Below are 23576 nucleotides of genomic sequence, written 5' to 3'. Positions count from 1 at the left end.
GTTCAAACCCACCAGCTTCTCTGTCGGAGGAAGCTGAGGCTGCCTCTAAGGAAGCCCGTAGGGCAGATCCCGTCCTGCTGCAATCAGCTCAATGGAGTGGGTCGCATCTTCACAGTACATGTAACGAGTGTTGGCCTTGGTCTCCAGACAGTAACTGATGAACGGCTCCTGGGGGAGTGGCAGGGGAAGCTGGGGGGCGGTGGGGGGCTAATAACGATGAGGACAAGAATGAAGAAAATGTTCTACAATGGACTGTGGCGATGGCGGTACAACCCTTCTTAATGCGATTAAACTACTGAATTGAATGTGAACTAAATGCTAATGAAACTGCTGGGGGAAAGTTGGCCATTTGAGGCACCTCAGCCGTACAACTGATCAACAGCTGTCACCGCACACTACGACACCACTCTCCCTTTCCAATGTCCCGTCCTGGCTGTCACAGGATGGATCCGCGCAACCGTGGGCTCCGTGTCTGGTGTATTCCCCTCGAATACCACATTCAAGGCTCGTCCATCTGCGGTATTATGGTGAAGGCTGAGTCATAGTTCATGCGTGGACCCCAGCACGCCTCCTGCAGTCCCTCTATGGGCCAGAATGAAGTTTAAAACGTGCAAGTTCAGGGAACCAGAGAGCACCCTGTGGCTAAATAACAGATTAGCTTGAAAAAGAATCAGTATCATCGCCTAGGACAGTGGTTCTCAACCTTCCTAATGCCGAGACCCTTTAATACCGTTCCTCATGTTGTGGTACCCCCTACCACATTATTTTCGTTGCTACGTCATCACTGTCATTTTGCTACTGTGATGAATCGGGCAACCCCTGTGAAAGGATCATTTGATCTCCAAAGGGTCGGGACCCACGGGTTGAGAATCGTTGGCCTAGGAGCACTGTGCTGTTGGGGAAAAAAAAAACACCTGTGAAGAGTCAGCAGCCAGCCATTGTTCCAAACGGAGACGAGAGTGCTCGACGGGCAGGGAGACTAAGGAGTGCATGCAGAACCTGCGGATGGGAACGCGCGCCTTCTTTTTGGCAGGCGGGCCCACGGCGGCGTGCGTGCTGTCGGAAAAGTGCCAATGGCCCACATGCACTCACAGCGGCCATTCCTTCGCAGGGTCACGCCCCTCAGGTGGGCCTGGGGCCCACACGGCCGGTGCTTTGTACATCTCCCAGTGCAGACGGCTCCCCCCGCCCCCTCCTCCCCCCACGCCCAGGGCACACACTGAGGCTACAAGGGGCATCCGTGGACCCAGAAATGACAAGTCACACTGCCCCCCACACACACACACACACACACAACCAGGCTGGGAAATAAGCCCCTTCCCCCAATGGGCAGTGGGGGCTCTGGGTTCCACTGTGACCACCCCCGGATGGCCCTGGAATGATAACCCAGAAAGCCGGATCCCCTGAATGCCCTGGGGGAGAACATGGGGTCATGTGTGGTCTCCCTGCCTCAGTCTGCCACTGTTTACAAGCAAACCTCTCAGTGGGAATGAGTTTCTCACCTGCAGGGCCGCAAAGGCCAAGACCACTGGGGCGAGAAGATGGGGTAGAGACTGGGGTTCTGTCTCCTTTAGCACGTCTGAAGTTCGGTGTCACGCTACTCCACTAGGGTGAAGCTGCATCAGCTCCTCACACTCTAGGGTGAATTAGGTTGCTACCTAACTCGGCATGGCAGATGCGAAGGGCTGAGACTGAGGATGTGAGCAGGAGGATGGCGATAACTGGAGAATCTCACCTTCTCAGAGAATGGAGATCCTCTGCAAATTACGTGTTCTTGACCCACCTGCCTACCCACCCTTACTCTGAAGGAGCGGGGACCCCCAGCTCGGGTCAGGTCTACAGCATCTGTGCCCCCACTCTCCTCCCCGCCCGGCCTCAACAAAGACCAAACCAGCAATCAGCCCCAGTGCACATTGAGCCATTTTTTATGTTCAAAAGCTTTGTACAAAAACAACACAGACACAAAGGCATCCTCACAACATCCCTGTGAGGTAGACAAGTACTAGCCATCCATTTCGCAGATGGGAAACTGAAGCAGAGAGGGGCAGTGACCTGCCATGGGGCCCAGCACACTGGAAAGCTGAGACTAATGGCGAGAAAACTTAAGAACCTGTCCACTCACACCGACTCCCCAGGTCCTCCTGGAGACCATGTCTCTGAGACCCACACCTGTTTAACACACCCAAACCTGGCCACGGCGAGTCTGAAAAAGGTCATGCATACACAGTAGTTTTACAAAACAGATTTGGCCAAGATTGGTCAGATATTGCCCAAGCATTGGTTGATGTGAACAACTTCTGCCCTCTCAAACACCTCCGTTTCTCTGCAGACACATGCCCCGTTGGCTCTGTGGGCCAGGCGACATAGGCAGCCTGCCACTCAACTCTTGTATTTCAGCTGGCACCAACCCTTGCCAAGCTTCATGGGGGTGGCCGCAGTTGCTCACTGCTTGGTGAGCACAGCACCACAGCCTGGCCCTGTGGCCGCTCCCCCTGGAGGCAGCTCAGTGGTTCTCCCTCCTGCCATCCCGCGCCCACCCTCACCCTCCATCTTCCACTCAAAGCCACCCGTCAACACCTCGGCAATCTTTGGGGCTGCGGTGGATGTGGCCTGACACCAGTCTGGCCTGTAGGGACAGGGCGGAGGGGCAGGCAACCCTGCAGTCGGAGACTCTGGCTTTGCAGCACCTGCTACACAGACGCCCAGGCAAACTGGGCAGGTGTCTTTACCAGAGCACCCCCATCTGCCTCTGGACATCCTTTCCTGCCCCATGTTTCCAGCTCCCCCAGGGAACCTCTCTGGTCCTGCCCATCCCGGCAGGGAAAGGGAGGTGGGGAGGAAGGAGAAGACGCAAAGGCCTTAAAGGCCAGCCCCATTAGGCCACACAACTGTCCATCCAGAAGTCTCCAGGTCGCAAACTAAGCAAGAACTGAGTGAAGCCGCCTTTCCAGTAACCCAGCGGGATGCAGAGGGGAGAGGGGGAGGCAGGAGAGAGAAAGGAGCCTTTGACAGATCGGCACCCAGTCTGGGGGTGAGGGGAACAGGATTGAACGGAAGTGTAGGGTAACTCTACTGGGCCACACATGCAGTGAGCCCCCGGGAGGCCTGGTGCCCAGCCATCTGTGGGGTGTATGGACCTGGCCTGCCTGGAGGACCACCCATGCGTCCCTCCTGGAATGACTGTGTGGGAGCAAAAGCCCCTACTAAAAGCTCTTTCAAAAAAGGGGTCCCAACCCTTCCCCGCTTTCTCTCCGGGAAGCTGGGAAGTCTCGTCCTCAAGTCCCGGCCCCCTTGGGCTCACTCCTGGGAGAAGAAGCCCCCAGGCTCTTGGCAAGCGCGTGTGGGGGCTTGTGAGGGGCGGGGAGGCGCCTCCTACAGGGAGTCTGCGGAGTGGGGCTCGGGCCCTCGGCTCCATTCCTGCCACCGGTAACGTAGCCTCGATAAGGGCTGGCCCGCAGTGTCCTCCAGCTCAGGGAAGCCCAGCTGGTTAAGGATCTCATACACGCCAGCCTTGGACGCCACCTGGGGGAAGAGCAGAGACAGGGCAGCATTACACGAGGGTGGATGTTGGCGGGCCCTCCCTCACTTGCTGCATGCCAGGTATCCTGCGCCCGTAGGGTTGGTGGGCTCACTCTGTTTAACTCTGCTGGGTGACCGTCTCTGCCTCCTGATGGTGCCAGCAGGAGGGTCACGCAGCACGGAGCACAGGCCTAGACTGTCAGGGACGGGAACAAGCAAACAGTGGTGACACCGGCGGCACTGCCACAGCTCTTCCTGCCCCTGAACTGGAGACTCTGGTTTATGCGATGTGTGGCATGTGGGTTAGGATGTGTTGGGCTGCTAGCTGCAGGTCAGCAGTTCAAAGCCACCAGCCGCTCCGAAGGAGAAAGAGGCTTTCTGTTCTTGTAGAAGCTGCTGCCTCGGAAACCCAGGGGCAGTTCTACTCTGCCTTCGGGCGCCCTGAGAACCAGATGTGACCAGATGGCAGCGAGCCTGTTTTTCGGGTTTTGTTGGTTTGAGATCCGTGAGTCACAGCACCCAGCGAGCGGTAAGAACTAGATGTATGCACTTAACCAACACCGTTGGGGAGGGCAAGGGGCATGGGCGGGCACCTACCAGGACACTCAGCACATAGGCCAGCTCCTTCTCTAGGATGTCGGAAAAGACTACATGACTGCAGAAACCGCCAGAGGCCCTGGGGTGTGGGGAGGCTGTGGGGGCCCTCGTTCCCATGACGCATGCTCTCACTCCAGACGCAAGCCATTCAGCCACCATTCCCCCGCCACCAGGGGCGATGGCGTGGGGGCAATGTCCGCTCCTCAGAGAACAAAGGGGCCAGTTTGTCCGTCTTCCCTGCCTCTGAGAAACCCCTGCCCACACTGTACTCACCCCAGGAGAAGGGGAGGACCCACACCCTGGCCTGGGCCAGCAGCTCTCTCCTGCCTTAGCAGCCCCCACGCCCACAGCCAGAGTCAGCTGGGAGGGGATCAGCTCCCTCCCCAGCCCTGGCTCCTCCAATCCCCACCCCCAAGCAGAAACTGCCCCAGTTCCCCACCACTTGAGGATGGAGCTGAGCCTAGGTCTGCTCAGGAAGGGGGCCCTGTCTGGACTTGGTGTGACCCCCCCCCAGGTCTCCTGGCTCCTCACTCTTCCATGCTCGTGTGGGATCATGTCAAACGCTGCCCTATCCTGATGTCCCGGCCACCACGGCTCTTACAGCTGCACTGCAGTGACAGCCCTGCCTGCCATCCCATGGCGTGGAGTCCACCCCTGCCTGGCTGTGCCCTCTCTTGGGTTGCTGGCCTCCCCACCACCTGCGGTCCGCCCACGGCCCCAAAGGGGCTAATTCTGGCCTGCCGAGGTCAGGAAGGGCAGCTTCCTGGCGCACGGGTAATTACACGGGGCTCTGCTGAGAGAAGGTGGCCTCTCTCTTGACCTAGAGGGACCAGGCGACAGCTGCCTCCAAGATACAGCCCTGCCAGGCAGGGCGGTACCGCAGAGGGCAGCATCTTAAACAAGAGCAAGGAAGCAGGGGGGCGCCCAACCAGCTCTACCCCAGACCCAGCCAGGTGTCTGCCCGCTCGGCTCTCGGCCTGCTCCTCTGTAACAGGGGAGTATGATGGCGACACCCCCAAAGACATGTCGCTCAGCATAGGGCCCACCGACAGCACCCTGCGAGTCTCCCAATGAAGCCCCCCGCAGCCGTTTGTAGTGGGGGCAGCATCCCTGATGGGATTCCTATTTTAAAGCCAAGGACAGTGGGTTCACAGGACTTCACCAGGTTGGCCAGTGTCACCCCGCTTCTCAAGGGTGCTGGCGAGGGCTCAGCTCCCTAACAGGCCTACAGCGCCCAGGGACGGCCACCTCCCTTCTCCCTGGGCCCTCGCCCCAGACAGACCGGCCGGGCACTCTGCATGGCTCCGTCCCAGCAGGCCGGGGTCTCCCTCCCCCACATCGCCGTTGACTTGCTCTTCACCCTCTGTTGCTCCGCAGAGCGGACGCTTCCAGTGTCCTGGGAGGCGGGAGCTCCCCCAGGTCAGGAGGGAGGCCCTGCTCTAGGCGAACTACAAGCCAGGGCCCCTCTCACCTCCCGCATCCAGGTGCTGAAGGGCCTCTGCCAGGAGGCAGCCTTCTCCAGGTGGAGGTAGGCGTTGAAGAGAATCAGGTAGATGTAGCGTTCCAGGTACTGCAGGCTCCTCAGATGCAGCCTCCGAGCCTCCTGCTCCCCTTTGGCTGCCTTTCCCTGCGAGAGGGGCAGTGGGAGTAAGCGTGGGGCGGGCTGAATGGGACAGAGAGATGTTACACTCACACCACACACTGGAGGGCACTTCAGAGGTTCACGGGGAAGTGGAACGGAGAGAGAACGGACTTGGTACCGTGCAGAAGGCACTAGAAAGTGGACTCTTGCAGACACAGTGAAAATGTAGCACCGATCATTTGCTCTCCCTTATGATTCATTCAAATTTGTTCTCGTTTTTTCAGTATTTTCTTTCTTTGTTGACTGAGGTTTTTATCTGGTTTACTTTGGTATTGCTGCTGGGATTTCGTTTTTGTTTTGTTTTTAATCATTTTATTGGGGCTCATGGAGTTCTTATCGCAATCCACACATATGTTCATTGTGTCAGCACATGTGTACATTTGCTGCCATCCTCATTTTCAAAACATTTCTTTCTACTTGAGCCCTTGGTATCAGCTCTCCACCCACCCCGCACCTGGTTTTCGGTTCGCATTACTGTTTTTCTCAATGTAATATTCGGGAGAGGTAAACCGACAGACAGGAACGGGACGAAGGGCTCCCTGAGGCTGTGCCCGGGGGAGCTGGGGGGCGATGGAGAGCTAGTGATGACGAGTACAAGGATGAAGGGGGCCGCTCTAAAACCGACTGGCGATGACGGTACAAGTCTACGTGATGTGACTGAGCTACTGAATCATATGGTATGTGAATTCTATCCCAATGAAACTGTGGGGACTAGGAAAAGTAAGAGAGAGTGGAATTTCCCGCACACCCCCTACAGAGCGCACACTCGCACACCACACTGCCCTGAGCACAGACAGAGGTGGGTGGGAGGCAGGCGATTCACACTGCAAGGCCAGGGTGTCGCCCTTCCCTGGGTGCCTGGATGTCAGAAACCCACCCCCCAGGGTGAGGCGCAGGCTGGCCAGTTGTCCTGCCTCCCTGTGCTCACCATGGGACTGTAGCCACCACCCTGGTGTCCCACCCTGAGGGCGGCTGACCCACAGGAAGCTCTGTGCAGAGGAGGTTCTGCCAGGTTCTGACCCCGAGGGAAGACCAGGACTGCCATCTCGCCAAGCCGGGAGGAAACACTGCCCTCATCCCAACCTCTCTCTCTCTCTCTCTCTCTCTCTCTCTCTCTCTCTCTCTCTCTCTCTCTCTCTCTCTCTCGCCAGCTCCTTCGGCTGCCCCCAGGGAGGGTGTGAGGGTCTCCCTGGTGTTCAGAGAAGGCAGCGGGCTGAGCTCTGCCCCTGGCAGGGCATCATATCCCCTCTGTCTCGTCTATGGCCTTGAGCCACTTAGCCTGGGCCCCACTTGGCTCTGACCCCATCAGTCCCTGCCTGCCTTCTCTGCTTCTCACATGGCTCAGAGCTCAAAGGCAGAGAGGCACTGTCTAGCCTGGTGACCTGGCCCCAAGCTGGGGATGTGACAGAAAGGCCCGGAAGACCAAGGGCCAGCTGGCTAGAGAGGAAACTGCTGGGGGAAGGGGATCTCAGGTGTGAGGGGGGATGTGGCTGTGGGAAGGGCGGTCTTGTTCACAAACAAGCTTAACAACTACCGTGAAGGCAGACAAGTCAATCCACCTCTAAGGGGTGGGCAGAGGGTAGGATTCCTGAAAGTCCCCGCAGAGTCACAGAACATGTTGAACAAGAATTCTACAAAAGAATCCTGGTTGGAAAGGGGGTAGGGTAGGGGTGGGGATGCAGAACAGATTTCCCAATTCTCATGGAATCCAGATTCTTCTGCAGTCACTGAGGATGAACCCCAAAATGCCTGCCCTGAGATTTTCCTGAAACCAAGCAACAGCCCAAACCAAACTCACTGCCGCCAAGTCAATTCTGACTCACAGGGACCCTCCGGTCAGGGCAGAGCGTCCCTGAGTTTCCCAGGCTATAACTCTGTACGGGAGTAGAAAGCCCCCATTTCTCAGAGGAGCGGCTGCTGATCTCAAACTGCGGACCTTGCAGTTAGCAGCCACCAGGGCTCCTGAAACCAAACAGCTGAGCTTCATTAATCAAGAATGCCCGCCTGTGCGCGTCTCAGCTTTCCCTCCATGAGATCAAAGGGACTCGTCGAGCGCAGGGCATTTCTGCACCGGGGAAGGGATCACTGGGAGGAGGTGCCTGCGCACGCAGCCAGCTCACCCCCCTGTGTGAAGCGAGCTTACATCCAACTAAGCGGGTCCCCCATCACACTCGAAGTCACTCGTGCAGGTCTGTGTCCTCCGGGAGACGCCACGCTCCCTGAGGGCAGGGGGTGCTCCTCTCCTGTCATCGCTGCTTCCCAGGGTCGCTGGACCAACGCCACAGATCCGTGCACGGAACGGGCCGTTCCCGGAGGGGTTTGTTGGCTCCGTGTGAAGTGACTGCCTTCTCGTACAAGTAGATATTGGATTTGTACAAATTTTTCTTTTTAAAAGATCGTTTTATTGGGGGCTCTGACAGCTCCTTTAACAATCCACACATCAATTGTATCAAGCACATTTGTACATGTGTTGCCATCGGTATTTTCAAAGCATGTTCTTTCTACTTGAGCCCTTGGTATCAGCTCCTCTCCCCACCCCCCATGTTGGATTTGTAATAGTTTTTGAATTAATTTTTCTTCTTAGTTGGTTAAAAACAAAATCAAGCTCTCACAGTCATCTTGGTAACCAGACTGAGCAGCCCAGGAGCCACTGCAGGTTTGGGGGACAAGAGGAGGCTGGGGGAAGTTTATGCTTCCTGGTGCTCCTCTGTGGGCTGGGGGACAGACTGACCAGGCTCTTGGTATGGGGCTTCTCTGCCACCATGCCCAATGTTCCCTGTGCTGCCACCCCACACCCCATGGAGTGTGCGCACGAGTCTTATGCAAACTGCCTCCTCACCCCTGGCCCCCGTGCCTCTGGGAGACAGGCGGCTCATCTCCACAGCAGGGCCACAGCTGGAAACCTTCCACATGGCCCACACATCTGTCCACGTGTCTTCTGCTCAGCTGCTGTGGGAGGGGCTCCAGGTGGGCCCGCCACCCAAATGGGTCATCACCAACAGCCCCGTGTCAGGACCCTCTCCCTCTCTGCCCCAGACAGCACTTCTCTCTCCCCAGAGTTGTGTGAGTGACCAGAAAGTGGCGACAGTCACCACACCATCCGGAAGGGACTCTGGGGGCCTTGGAGATGGAGGGGGCATGGGCAGTGGGCAAGCACCCATCTCAGGGGGACAGGGTCCCACAGCTGGATCTGGTGCTGGTTCGGCCTCGTAGGCTGGCAGCACCCAATTAGGGTGGTAGGATGGCTGAGGTCAGGGAGAGTCGTCACCACATACTGCCACGGATGCCGCCTGCTCAGAATCAACGGAAGAGCAGTATGCCACAGCCTGGGGACGACGGAGAGGGCAAGGCGGGCACAGGGGGTGGTTGGGGAAGGAGAGGGGGGGCCTGGTGGCACAGCATTAAACACCCGGCTGCCGCACAAAACCCTGAGCTGGGAATCCAGGGGCCTGGCGATGGCTCTGGTCAAGCTCAAAGGCTGGTGGGGGGATCTCCAACACATCACACGGAGTGTGGGGAGGCTACTCCTCTGACATGTCACACGGGGTTGGGGGGTGGGGAGGGGCTTCAACATGTCACACAGGGTGGGTAGGGGAATACTCTTAACATGTCACACAGGGTCGGAGGGGAACTCTAATACGTCACATGTGGTTGACATCAAACGAGCCAGAGGCCAAGCGGGACTCTGCTGGCAGAGGGAGACCCGCAGGCAGGAAAGGAGCCAGAGACGGGGGCTGCCATGCAGACAGAGCTGAGGGCAAAGCGGGGCTGAAGCAAGGCCTGCGGACAGGGACTGGGGGCCTGAGGTTGAGAACAGCCCTGCAGGGGGCTGCAGAGAGAATGGGGGTGGGGGTGGGGGGTGGCTTCAGGACCCATCAAGGAAGTACTCAAAAAGACAAGAAAGAAGACGCACTCTTGTTTACCCATTAGTCCACAGACTAAACTGTATCTATTTCTGACTGGGGTCCTACTGTTTGCCTCCTACACAAGCGTCTCCCAGGCAGGGCGGGATGCCACGTGCCTGCCCTGGAGCCGTCACCCCACCCCTGCTGCGCGTGAACAGAGCTGTGCTCCCAGGGACTTCAGTGGTGGTGGTCGGTGGTCTTTCAGAGGAGACTGCCAGGCTTTGCTCCAGAGGCACCTCTGGGTGGACTCGAACCAGCATTGACAGCTAAGCGGGTTACCCCTTTGTACCGCCCAGAGGCCACCCCATCCCTTAGAGTGCTTGCCCAGTCTCCATCCAAAGGCCTGGGGCGGTCTCTAAAGATGGAGAGAACACAGGGAGACCAGTGGCACGCCCACTCGCTAAGAACCAGGCGAGCCGGCCTCGCGGTTAAGGAAAGCTCTCTGCTCTGGGCTGGGCCACACCAGCCCTCTCCGCTCTGTGCCCTCTTTCCCCTCCCCGGAAACGCTGGTGGGGACCCATGGGCGCAGGCTGACCGGTTCCTTCCGAGTCCTGCCGGCAAAGGTAGAATTATCTCTAAATCCAGGCTGCTACAGCCAGGGGACACCTGCCACTCCCTACAATGTCCCGTGCGCTCATCCTGCCTGATCACAGGTCTGCGACATGGGACAACGGCCCATCTTCCTAGCAAGGCCCTGGTTTCCCAAAGTCATCCCATGTCGACACTGCGGAGAAGACCGGTCAGCCTGCTGGCCCGTCGGCAAAAAATAGCAGAGCTGTTTTTAAATGGCCTGGCAGGCCAGACTGTCATTAGCTGTGGTGTGGCTGAACAACGCTTCCTCGTCCATGGGTGCTGAGCCCTAAAATAGAAGGGCCCAGGAGAGGTGGCCAGGGCTCTGAGCCTCGCAAGCCGCTCAACTCTCCAGGTTTCCCAATGAGGGACAGCAGCACTGTCCACGCAGCTCTCTCCAAGCTCTGACCTTTGCTGGGCACCTCAAGGAAAGCTCAGAGGTGGGCAGACTGTAAAGAGAAGGCCTCCTGGGAGCTGGCCCCTGAGAATCAACTGTTAGGCTCTCGTGCACCACCACCCCCACCCCCACATCCCTGGTGGCACTATACGGTAGTCACTGCACTGCTAACCACAAGGTCTGTGGTTCAAACCCACTAGTCACTCTGCAGGAGAAGAATGAGGCTAGCCTTCTCTTGAAGACTGACACGCTGCTAAAAGCTCAATACAGGGTTGGAATCAACTCGCTGGCAGTGGGTGGGCTGTGGTGAGCAACCCCATGAAGCAGTCCCACCCCGGCAGACAACACAACAGACGTGCAGGCTCCCCTGGCCTGTCTCACCTGCTCTGCTCCTCCACGCTGAATCCCCTTCCCACCCTGCTTGGCCTGGTCATGCTCAGCATGTCCCTTCAGGCCTAGGACAAGGGTCCTCCTGCAGCCTGCTGGGAACACACCTGTCCCGCACCCGTGCCCGCTCAGGTGCCTCTGCTCCCAGGCTGAGCCACCCAACTGAAAGCCCTGACATCCCTCACTGCTGTGCCATGGCGGACGGACGCTGTCTCTCAGGGAAATGACACACCGGAGCAGACACACGCTTCTAGTCAGGCGTAGTTAGGCTCCCTCCCTTCCCAGTCCCAGCAGGTGTGCAGCCAGGGAGCACTGACCCCCCAAGACACCTCATCTGCTTGAAGTATCAGTTCGATCCTAGATTCTGTGCAGGTGCTGAGAACTCCAGCTAAGCCCGACTCCGGTTTCCATAGGGGCGTCTGCCTGATCATCCTCCACCTGCCCCACCCACAACGTTCCCACCTCAGTGGCACCTCCAGCCTTCCCGCCACTCGGGTGAAAACCCGAGGCTCCTTTTTCAAACAAGCCCACCCCACCCCAGCCAACGTCCAAGCCATCAGGCCATCCCAAGGGCGGTCCTTCCAGAGCCCACCCACCTCCCAGCACCCTGACTTCCCTCACCCAGTGTCAACCCACCATCCTCTCAGCTGCGGCCCTGCCATCACCTCACCTACTACCTATTCTCAACACGGCAGACTCTGCGAACCGTTCCGTCTGCTCAGCTGGCCAAAGGCCACCCTGGTTCCCGTCCCACAGAGAACGGACAGATGAACGCAGAGGCCCATGAGATTCCAGCACAGCGACACAGCCTGCCTCCCACCCCCACCCCTTCCTGCCCTCATCTCCCACCTCTGCACTCGCTGTATCCTCGGCTGGAAACGTTCTTCCCAGATATCAGCGGGGCTGACTCTTCCTACCTTCAACACTGAGCTCAAATGCCTTCGCCCATCTTCTCAACAGGACCCTTCCCGATCACCCTTGTAAAGTCTAAAAGCAAACCTCTTCAAGAAATGGTGTGTGTGGGGGGGGAGGATAGAAGAAAAAAAATGGTACTAGAAAAAAATGGATTTGAATTTCCACAGGCAAAAGAATGAAGTTAGATCCCTACCTCACACCATATGCATACTGAGGTTATTGAGCGAAAACCATCAAATTCTTGGAAATAATGCTGCTATTGAATTGACTCAACGCATAGAGCACAACTGCCCAGCTGAGCTTCCCCAGCGCGTTCTTTACGAAACAGTGCATCTCCTTCCTACGGAGCGATTGGTGGGTTCGAACTACGGACCCTGCAGTTACCAGCCAAGCTTTAACACCCAGCTTCCTTCGTAAAAGAACACGGGGTAAATCTGTCACGATCCTGGGTTTGGCAACGGATTCTTGGACATGACAACAAAAGGGAAGACAAATAGAGATCCAGTGGGCTTCAAAGAGCGAAGATCTGGGCAAACTTTTGTACACCAAAGGACATTATTAGAAAATGACAAGACAACCTACAGAAGGGGATAAAGTATCTGCAAGGCATGTATCTGATAAGGATCTAATGTCTAGAATAAAGACACAACCCGTCCAATTAAAACACCAGCAAAGGATTCGAACAGAGCTGTCCCCGAGGGAGCCATACACATACCCCACAAGCGCAGGGACAGATGCGTCACGGGTCGATGCAGCCAGACGGAACCACCGCGCTTCCCCTTCCTGGGCTCCCCAGTCAACTGTCTCATACAAATGGAACGGCTGCGGCCACCCTGCAGCAGGCCAGTCTCAAAACCTCTCTGCCACCGAGTCGATGCCCACTCAGAGCGACCTTACACGAAAGGGGAGCCCTGCCCCGCGGGGTTCCGAGACTGCACCTCTGTATGGGAGGGCAAAGCCTCATCTTTCTCCTGGGGAGCGGCTGGTGGTTTCAAACTCCCGAGCTTCTGGTTAGCAGCCCAATGCACAACCATCACAGCACCACGGCTCCTCAGCAAGCCGACTGGTGCCATCTTCCCAGCATCACGTGCTCGCTTTGTGTTTCTGTCACATCCGGCAATTCTCGCAGAATTTCAAACTTCTCCATAATGCTGCTGCGTTACTGCGGAAACCCAACTCATGTATGCCGCCAACATCAGGGGACTCGCTTCACTGCAATATGAGCTTTCTTTGGGTAGTCTGGAATGGAAGCTGAGGCGTGCACAGAGACGGCCTGCCTGCGTACCAATGCTTACGGCACGGCTATTCACAACAGCCAGACCATGGAGACGAGCTAAGTGTCTGTTAACTGACAAACGGGTGACCTGCGGCCCAGTCGGGCAATGGAAGATCAGTCAGGCGTATTAAACGGGGGAGCAAGGGACAGATGCCAGACCCGGAGGTTATGTCTGATCCCACTCACATGAATTATCGTGAGACCAAGCAAAACTCGGAGAAACAGAAAGCCCCTTAGTGGCTGCCCTGGTGCTCTGGATGAGAGGGATTGGGCAGTGACTGCCGGACACAGGCGGCTTGTCTGGAGGAGAAACACCGCTCAGAAACAGCAATGACACTAGCACAACACGCAGCGCAAGATCGTCAAATGGTAATATGTATGGTTTTTGTCTGATACATTTTTACAACAAAAACATTACCACCTCTCATGGCAGGCCCACCCTACCCCCTTCTCTGTCCTCCACACCCATCCAATCTGACATGCCAGGAGCTTAACTTCCATGTATCTGGATGTATCCCTGCAAAGACAAGTCTCTCGAAGATAAACTATCCAGAATACAGGCAAGAACTCCTTCAGCCAACGACCAGAAGTGTGTCCGTCCACAAGGGCAGGACAGGGCTTTGGTGTGCTGTTCCCGCATCTCGGCACCCCCCTGTGGGGCGGGCACTTAGTAGGTGCACCCTGAGACAATACCCTGTACTTGGACTGACCCCAGCATCGGGGAACGCAGGGATTCGCTGGAACCCCTGAGCTTCCCAAAAAAGGGAGGCTGAGGTCAAAGGGGTACCCATCTGCCAGGGTCACACCGACAGCTGTCAGTCGAGCAGAATGAGGTGTCTCCGGTCCACTCCTGCTAGGAACGGCCCACTGTGCTTAAAGGCCTGGAAGCAGCAACAGGGGTGTGCATCGATCCACACCAGACACCTCGCCTGTCACCAGAGCCTCCCGTGACCTGGCAATGAAGGCCCTCAGAGGGGAGCCAGTTGCTAAATTAGGGGTCACCCTGATCCCAGAGCTCAGGCCCCACTCTTCCCACCACTCCTCCCTGACAGACAGCGGCCCCTAAGCAATTGGGCCAGCTGCTGGGGGAAGTTTCCCCTGGGTACCCACAAACACCCTCCCAGGCCTTCCCGGAACACAAGGGTGCTCTCTGTGCTGAACCCTGTGAAGGAGAAAACGGCCCTCAGTCCACTGCAAAGACGGGCTCTTTGGTCATGTGTTTAAAGTTGGCGGCATTAAAGCCAGCACCAAGGCTTCTCTGCACACTGCTCATCAACGGATGGCATCGGTGAACAGACGTGGGGGACGTGGTCCCAGTCCTTCCAGGAGCCCTGGACCGAGGCTACCTCTAGGCAGCGCTTTCCTTTAAAGGGCCCGCTTTACACCCACCCAGGAGGGGTGCGCACTCATGCCGGCAGCATCTTGGCCACCTCTCCCTTTTCCTCCACCACAAAACTGCCCCTGGCACTGTGGCCACCGTGGTGGAAGGGGAGGAGCAGGCCAAGAAGCTGGGAGTCGGGTCTGGTCCTGCCTCTGGCCGATCACAGGACTGCAGCGGGTCTCCGTTTCCTCCTACGCGAATCAGGCCTAATGAAACCTATCCTGAGCTGGGGAGAAAGAGCCAAAGCGTAAGAACGCTGTTAGATGAATCACCGCTCAAAAGCATTATAGTCTTTAGGAAATAAACCCCAATTTGACACCGGAGAATGTTTTACATCTGTGTGGCTCCTGTCCCCTCTGCTTTTCCTCAAACTGCAGAAGGGACAAAGGGGGGCACACTGGGCACACAGAGCACTAAGGATCCTGGTCAGCAGCCAAGGCCGAAGGAAAGTGCCGCTGGCATTAATGAGTCCAGCAGAGCTTCCTTCAGGAGCTGACCTTGTGGCTGTCCCAAATCGTTTCCCTTTCGAAGCCCAGCAGGAGACACCTAATACCACACGGTGTTGCCACCATGGGCTGGAAGCCGTCCTGGACCTTCCTCGGCCTGCTCACCTCCATCCCACATAACGGACTGGCCGAGTTGCGAGAGCTGCTTCCTGGGGCCTTAAGGCAGTGGAGCAGACACGCCTGTCCCCTCGCACACGGGATGGAAGCAGGCGCTCACTCAATCCCACGGGCACCCTGGCACCACACTCCAGACTACAGCCCCAGAGGTTGAGCCCCTGGAAAGAGAAAGGCCTACACAGAGAGGGGGGTCGAAACACAACACACCAGGGAGCATCCGCCCTGGGGGAAATGTGCCTGCAGCCTGGGTCCTCTCACCCACCCGTGAGGCAGCCCCCGCCCCCCGGCACACACACACACACACACACACAGCTGGGGTACCCAAGCTCTATGAGGCCCCGCCCCCTGCCCTTCTCCAATCAACCTGAAAGTACTTCAAGGGCAAGGCCATGGCCTCAAGTTCTTATGTCCCGCACAGCAGGGCTGGAGGTGGGCAGCAGGATTGGAACTTGCCTCCTCCTCCTGGGAAGGTTCTATGACATGGGGGTGAGGTCAGGTCTGGGGTCTCACCCCACTCCTGCCATCTGCCAGCCATGTGTTCCTGGGCAAGACAAGCACCCTTCTCTGTAAGGCTTCCTCACCTAGAAGTGCCTCCTTCTCACCCAGGCTGGTGTCCAGTCTCCGCAGGCCTGTGCATCTAAACGGACAGTCAGCTGGGGCTGGACGGTCTCTCAGGAAATGGTGCCCTAGCCCCTGGCACTGGTCTCCAAGCACCTCCTTCCTTGAGGGACCTAAACCCTCCACTCACCACCACCTCACCCTCAACCCCAGCTTCATCCGAACCCCGGAAACCGCCTCCAGTCCACTGGCCATCTGGCCAAGTCTGACTCCTGCTAGTCCACGTCTTCGACAAGAGACCGTACCCCACGGGCTTCCATGGCCTGCTTGTTGGCAAGTAGGTCACCGGGGCTCTCTGCTGAGGCACATCTGGTAGACCCAGAGCATGGCTGCCAGGCGAGTACCCTTGGCACCACTCGGAGATCAGAGGAATTTTCACCAAACCCACTGTCGTGCAGTGGCTACAACTTGCAGTGGCCCTCCACAGGGTTTCTGAGACCGAAGCTTGGTACGGGAGTAGACAACTTCATCCTTCTCCCTCAGAGCAGCTGGTGGACTCGAACAGCCAACGCTGTGGTTAGCGGCCCAAGACCCAACCCACAGCTCCACAAGAAAGAAACAAACAAGCCCAACTCACTGCCCTCCTGATGATGCCTCCTCACAGCGACCCTCTAGATGGGGTAGGGCAGCCCCTGTGGGTTTCCGACACTGGGACTCTTCACAGGAGTAAAGTCTCGTCTTTGTGCCAAGGAGCGGCTGGTGGTTTCAAACTGCCAACCTTGGGAATCGAGGCCCATCGTGTAACCACAAAGCCACCGGTGATCCCACCAGGCTGTTTAATCCAAGCTCCTTCCCCTCGGCTTCCAGAAATGCCTCTGGAGACAGGTGAGGGAGGGAGGAGGCAAGGAAGGAGACACCACGGGGAAGTCCCCCCTTCTGGAAGCGGAGCAGTGGACGCTGAGAAGGACGTCCCCGTAGGTGACAAGCACCAGCAGCTGCCAGCGAGAGGGCCCTCCGTGGCGGCACACAGCACCCAAGGGAGGATTCCGGCCACACCCTGGCCGGAGTCCGGTCCAGCTCCCCACCGGCCCGCAGCAAATGCACTGCAAGAAGCCAACAGTCTTCAGAGGGATTGAGACCCTGGTGACTGGGGGGGTGGGACACAGCACAGCTCTTGTGGAAGACGCCCCGAGGCCCCTGGAGAAGCCAGTCAAACACAGAATCCCACGACGTCGGTGCTGTGTGCCCTGGACACGTCACCCTCTCGCAACCCCAGAGGGCAGAGCAGAAGAGCCCCACCGGACTTCCAGCGCAGCGGACTAACTGGAAGGTCAGTGGTTCAAACCCAGGAGCCGCTCTGGGGGAGAAAGAGGTGAGAATCTATTTCTGTAAAGATGGCCTTTGAGAAACACGGTGGGGGCAGGCAGGGGGATCAGAACTGACTTAAAGAAAATGGGCTTGCTTCAGGGTTTCGCCTGCACAGGAGCAGGCGGCCAGGTCACGTCTTTCCTCCCACACGGCGCTCTGAACTAGCAGCCACCCAGGTCTCTCGGCACGCCCGATGATCCAGCAATTCCGTTCTTGGGTAGGTATGGGACAGACCTGCAAGCCGGGACTCAAATGGTCACTACGGTTATTGCAGCATTGTGCCCACTGGGCATAAGGCGGAGAGCACCAAGGGCCCAGCAACAGATCAACAGAATGGGGTACAGTCACACCACAGAGCCCCGCCGCTGCCGCCGCCGCCGCTGCTGCTGGGAGGTGCCGTCGAGACCCTATGCTGGCCTCGCAGTCACTATGAGCACGCCGGAGCCCACTGCTGCGGCCACTGGGCCAATCCGTCTGGTCAAGGGCTCTCTTCATTTGGCCCCCCTCTAAATCACCGAGGGTGGGTCTCTCCTGACAAGGGGCCCAAAGTCTGTAAGATAAAGTCTCACCACCCTTGCCTCTAAGCGCAATGTCCCTGATTGAGTCATGGAAGTAGACTCCAGGCATAAAGAGAGACGGGTTGTGATACGACCTTGAAAGCACTAGGCAGTGTGACATAGGCCGGTTCCGAGGGACTGACCCTGTACAGGAGATGAAATGTAAGCGCTGAATGTCTATGACTCAGGACGGTAGATGGGTCGGACTCTGAGTGAACATGCAGGTCATGAGCACCCGCATCTGTGGATCTGCCTCCTTCATGGTGTTGAGTAACTGGGTTTCCTTCCCAGGTTCATGCCTCGCCTTTGCCTCCAGCTGCTCTCTCAGCAGCACGGTCCTGCTGGGCGCAGGGCCGGCGCACACCTCACAGCAAGATTCCCCAAAGGAAACCAAACAGAGAGAGGAGATGGCAGCACCACCACGCTCCAGAGCAGTGTGATTGATCCACGGGACAGGGTTCTGATGCCTGATGCCCTGGGGCGGGCATTTACATGGTCAACCCTGTATGTTTCAGCAGGAAAAGCTCGTGTTAAAATAACACTAGAACACACAGTGCCTCCATAAACCAGCAGCACAGACATTTAGTCTGACTATGTGCAACTACGGCGCACAGATCAGGATGCACTGTACCACACTCCCTTTGCGTCTGGACGCATGAAAAGTGCAGGTTGCATGCAGGAAGCTCCTGTGGTCGCTGCATCCTGTTCTCCAACTGGGATTCCTGAACTCGACTACAAGCTGACGGAGCCACGCACTGCACAAACCAATGGCACACAGCGCAGGACTATCTGGACAGGCAAATGCATGCAGACGGGAGGCTGGGGGGACAGGGAGGGATGGGGAGGGATTGGATCCTGATTCCAATCAACCAACTATAAAAAGACTGGAACGAGACCTAAACAGATGAGCTAGTTAAGGGCAAGAAATGACAGTCCACGCTCTCGGGTTGGAGAATGGTGTTATGATTATCTTTTGGTTAAGAAGCCCCACCCCCAGCCCTTTCTTTTAGAGTGCTGGGCTGACATCTTCAGATGGAATTCCAGGAGGACTTCCTCTAGAAGACCCCACCGGGGCTTCGGGAAGACTGGCACGATGTACGCTGGACCCCGGTGCGGGATTACTGGGGAGGGGAGTGAGCGCCAGGCTTCACACAGACTCTGCTCAAAATTCTCCACAGCAATTCTTAAAAATGCTGATGAGTGCTTCCCTTTCAATTCTGTCAGTGATCCCACTCCTAAACTCCGAGCAGCACACACCACGATGTTCTCCACATCTCGTGCACACCTGTGTGTTCACACTCACACACGCACACACTCATTCTCTTACACACTCTCCCTCAAACACACACACTCATACTCTCTCTCACACACACATACACGTGCACGCTCACACACACTCACATATTCTCTCTCTCTCACGCACACACACAGCCACACACACCGTCCTGGAGAATGACAAGTGACGGTCAAAAGACCCCGACACACAGGGCCAGCACCTGCAGGGACACTAAAGTGAGGGTGTGCTGGATCCTCGGCACACATGACCGAAGTGGCCCGTGAGCTGAGGCAACTGACGAGCTTGCTGTTTCCCGCTCTACCCGGCCTGCTGGGAACACAAGCTAAACTGCAAACCACCCCTGCGGTCGATGCCGTGTGTTATAGCACAGAACTGCTCCAAGGGGTCTTCTAGGCCTCTCTTCTGGGGTGTATGGGGAGGGGGGTTTCGAACCGCCAACCTCTAGGTTACCCATGGAATAGAAACCATCTGTACCACCGAGACCTGAACACAGGCATGGAGAAGCTGGCTTTACTCACTGGGCTAGCTAGCCCCAGCCCAGGCCTGGCAGGGCAGGCACGCGGGAAGCATCAGTCGGAGCTGCCGTGGTTTAAAGCACACGAACCTATCTCACTTGGGCGCCAGGGACACAACCCTGTGGACACACCAGGCTCCATCAATGGCGGGCACCACGCAAGCAGGTGCACCAAGTCCAGGGAGAAGAATGCTGAGAAGAAACCCTCACTGGGCTTCGAGGGCTTCTGGAAGACTCCTTCCCCCCCAAGGGTGAGCTTGGGAATGGCCTAACACTGTCTTCACAGACGGACCCTGTCATGTGACCTGAAGACCCCTTTCCGATCCCCAACAGAGAAGTCCTCCTGCTCCTCCCTGCTGAGGACGGCCGGGAGCACTGTGATTGCTGAAGACACAGATCCATCATGGCCCATTATGGATGTGCGAGGTGCCGGCCGACCCCACAGGGGCCAGCAGGAGGAGGTGCACTACTGGGGGGATTTCAGGGCCGAGGGGCAGGAATTCAGAAGCCATGTGTGGCTGGGGTTTCAGAACCCCATGGCAGGGGGTTCCCGGGGAGAACATCAGCTGGTGGAATGTGGACAGGACGTGGAATGTTCCACCCACAAGCGCCCACCTGGTTTCCGCCCCGAGGCTCACCAACTGTGTCACCTGCGCACGCAGCATCCTGCCCAGCTTGGCAGCACAGCGGAGGCTGCTGGGACCAGGCGCCAGCGGCGAGACAAGTCCACTCACAGGCTCTTCTTGGCTGCAACCTGCACTAGCGGAGCCCCTGGCTGGGTTTGAACTGCCAACCTTTTGGTTAGGGGCTATGTGCTTAACTACGGCGGCACTGGGGCTCCTTGGTAGTACATGAGCCACAGCCTTTCCCCAGGGAGTCCACTGGAGGGGCGCCCTGCAGCCCACTCGGGCAGCTCAAAGGGGTACCCCACAGCGGAGTTGAATAGAACGGGGCCTGTGTGCTGCCTGCCGCTCGGGGTCAGCCCGCCCCGGCACATGCGGTCACCGCCTGCAGACAGCACGACACGCCAGACCTAAACCCAGGTGTGCTTCTAGAAAAGTCAGGGACCTTCTTTTCCACGCCAGGCAGAAGGACGACCAGGTCCCCAGGCAGAGGGCTGGGTGCCTGCCTCTCAGCCCTGCTCTGCCACCCAGCCAGGTGGCCGAGGACTCCGTTTCCCTCCCTGGGCCAGCTCAGAGGGCTCAGTACTCTCTGAGGGTGGTGCAGGGCAAGGCTGAAGCTACAGGGACGGGGCAGGACAGGACACTCTCCCCCACAACCGTCCTCTGAGCAGCAGCCGTGTCAACCAAGGCGGTTTCTGTCTCTCACAGTACACACGCCACTGCACGCGGCCTGGCCCCACACAGCCCAGCCCTGCCCACCGGCACCGTCTGCTCGGGCAGGGAGTGTGGGCCAACGTCCACGTGGGGCAACGGGGTCTTCGTGAAGTGAATGTCCCCGACACGCGAGCAACGGAGCCTGCCTGAGGCCCCTTCTCCTGTGACCTCGGGGGCAGCGCACCTGGCCGGGAGGGCCAGGCTGGGACGAGCAGAATGAGTTTCTAGCTCAGTGGCCACAAGCTGGGTGGGCCGCCATCACCGGCAGCAGAACTAGGTCAAGGACAACTCTACACTCTGAGCACTCAAGGGTCTGGGTCTCCTTCTGTATCGCGCAGAATTAAAGCTGGGCTTTAATGAAAGGTGGGTTCTTTCCTCCCTTCCCTCCTTTCTTTCAGACAGACACCCAAGCCAACAGCCCAAGTCGATCCTGACCCACAGCCACCTCTCCCGGGTTTGAGGCTGTCACCCGACCGAGCAGCCAGCGTCCTCTTTCCAAACGTGGCGCTGCCAACCCTGGAGACCCCTTCGTCTTTCCCGACACTGCGCAGGGGTGGCCGTCTAGGCTGGCGGGCCCTGGGGCCCTGGCTCAGGGGCCTCGCTCATGCCGCTTCAAAGTTCTAGGGCCTGCACTTTAAGACGGGATTCCCATCACCCCCTTCACGTGGTGGCACAGGCCCGATTCCCCCAGGCCCGGTGGCACAGCTGCCCTCCCAGCCCCACTGCCTTGAGGCCCCGTGCGGGCCTTCTGAGGTGCTAAGTCTTTACCGGAACAAATAGCCTCACTGTTCGCCCATGGAGCAGCTGGTGGGTTTGAGTTACTGACCTTGAGGTTAGCAGCCCCAAGGCTTAACCACATCCAAAGAGGCCTGGTGGTACAGTAGTTTCGAGCTGAGCTGTTTGAAACCACCAACTGCCTGGGGCAGAAAGACCGGCTTTGTACACTGGTAACAAGTTGCCATCTGGGAAACCCACGGGGCAGGTCGGAATCAACTGGGTGGCGGTGAATTTGGGGTTTTTCAGGAAGAGGACATAGACCTGAGGACAGGGCGCAGGGAGGAGGCCAGGGCCTTGTTCCTGCCAGCCCAACCCAGCCCTGCCCCCCCCAGGGAAGTGCCCTCAACACCCTGGCTGGACCACAGGGCTTCCTGCTCCATCCTGAGACCACAGTCCTGCCCCCAGGCCCCGAGACCTGAGAAAACACCGCACTGACTGCTCAAGCCTGGTTCTTGGCTCAGCCACTTCCTGCCTGCAGAGTCCGGCTGGGACTGTGACACCAACCAGGGCCTTGGCACGCCGCGGGCAAGGCCACGTGCTGACCTGCAGCACAGGCAGGAACACGAGCCACACGCGCTGGGCCCGCCCAGCATCCCTGCCCAGCTCTGCTCACCATGCCTGGCTGAGCTTTGGGACAGAACCCTCGGCGTCACGGGCGCCATCAGAATCACAGCATTGGAGCCAGGCCGTCAAAACCCTCAGGGCGCACCGCCACCCTCTGCTGCCGTATCCTACGGCTCTGTGCGTCCTCCAGAGGCTGTCACTGCCCACTCACAGTGACCCCAGGGGACAGCAGAGGTCATAAAACCCCAGATGGTTTTCCAGGCTGAATCTCGGTGGAAGCAGGGCAACAGACTACTGTCCCCAGAGCTCCCCCTCGGTGAGCAGCTAAGCACTCACCCACTGTGTGTGCCAGGGCATTCCCCAGGAATACAATGTGAGGGGCGGCACCCCAGGCGGCCCTGTTGTCACCAGTCCCCGTCATGAGGTCCCGGGTCCATGTGAAGCCCCCAGAGCAAGGGACTCCTTTGCAGGCTCCACACACACTTCCTGGGAGATGTTCCAACCACGCTCTCAAGCCCCGCTCCTGAGGTCCCTCATGGCTGTCTGAGAAGGGCTGGAGCAGGGGTGGTGGCGGGAGTCTGACTCTTCAGGGGCACCTGGCTCCTCGCCCAGCAGTCCCTCCCCCAGCCCCTGCACCTAGTCAGACCCCAGGTCAGATCCCCACTCTGGACACTTCCGATGGGCAGATTATACTGTGAACGCAGCTCAGCGAAGCTGCTGCTTCCCTAACCAAGCAAGCTGTGAGATGGGGGGAGGGGGTGCCGGGCCCCTAGTGCCATCGGCCCCGGCAGCCTCAGGATCTTCCTAGATGCCCTGACCGTGGAGCCCCGGCCGGCAGAGCACTGGGAGATGCCCTCACGGGCGAGCTCACCCTTCAGGCACATGCCTTCCCCAGTCTCTTTTCCCAGTGTCTTCCCACCTGGCGTGTGTGAGAAAGTCCCAGCCCTCCCTGGCCTCTGCATCCAGTCTCCTCCAGGCCTGAGAAACTGCCCGGGGACTGTGCCTAGCTCCCAGTCGGCGTGCCCTCTCCCCATGGAACAGGGAGGTGTCGCCCAGCTGAGCCTCAAGCCCCTAGGCCCATTTACACACACCCCCACCCGACATATTATTAATGCACAATCAAAGCCCCTTTGTGGCAGGCGGTGCTGTGGATGAAGGAGTGCCAGGCCTCAGTGGCAGGTGGGCTTCTCTGAGGTGGAGACAGACTGGGGCAGGGGGTGCCAGGCCTCAGTGTACATTTTCATGACACCGCACTCGGATGGCATTGCAAACACACAGGCAGCCAAGGGAAGGTTCTAATGTTCTGTGCTTTCGGCCCGGGGCCCTGGCACTATACAGCGAACCCTCGCCACTTCGCGCTTCGACGTCCGCGGCTTCACTCTATCGCGGTTT

The 23576-nt window shown here is 58.1% G+C and overlaps 1 protein-coding gene across 1 annotated transcript in view; it reads right to left on the bottom strand.

Moving 5' to 3' along the window:
- Positions 1-1909: 1909 nt before the first annotated feature.
- Positions 1910-23576, bottom strand: part of PALD1 (phosphatase domain containing paladin 1) — an 88146-nt gene continuing 66479 nt past the window's right edge. The window contains exons 19-20 of the mRNA XM_045291685.1: positions 5588-5743; positions 1910-3522 (exon numbers count right to left, since the gene is read on the bottom strand). Coding sequence (XP_045147620.1) covers positions 3373-3522; positions 5588-5743 — 306 coding nt within the window. The 3' untranslated portion in view covers positions 1910-3372. The remainder of the gene's footprint in view (positions 3523-5587; positions 5744-23576) is intronic.

Source organism: Echinops telfairi, unplaced genomic scaffold, assembly GCF_000313985.2.
Source record: "Echinops telfairi isolate 266 unplaced genomic scaffold, ASM31398v2 ScPeMD7_70;HRSCAF=299, whole genome shotgun sequence".
In the NCBI taxonomy this organism is placed as follows: domain Eukaryota; kingdom Metazoa; phylum Chordata; class Mammalia; order Afrosoricida; family Tenrecidae; genus Echinops; species Echinops telfairi.
This window is presented reverse-complemented; position numbering and strand designations above follow the sequence as displayed.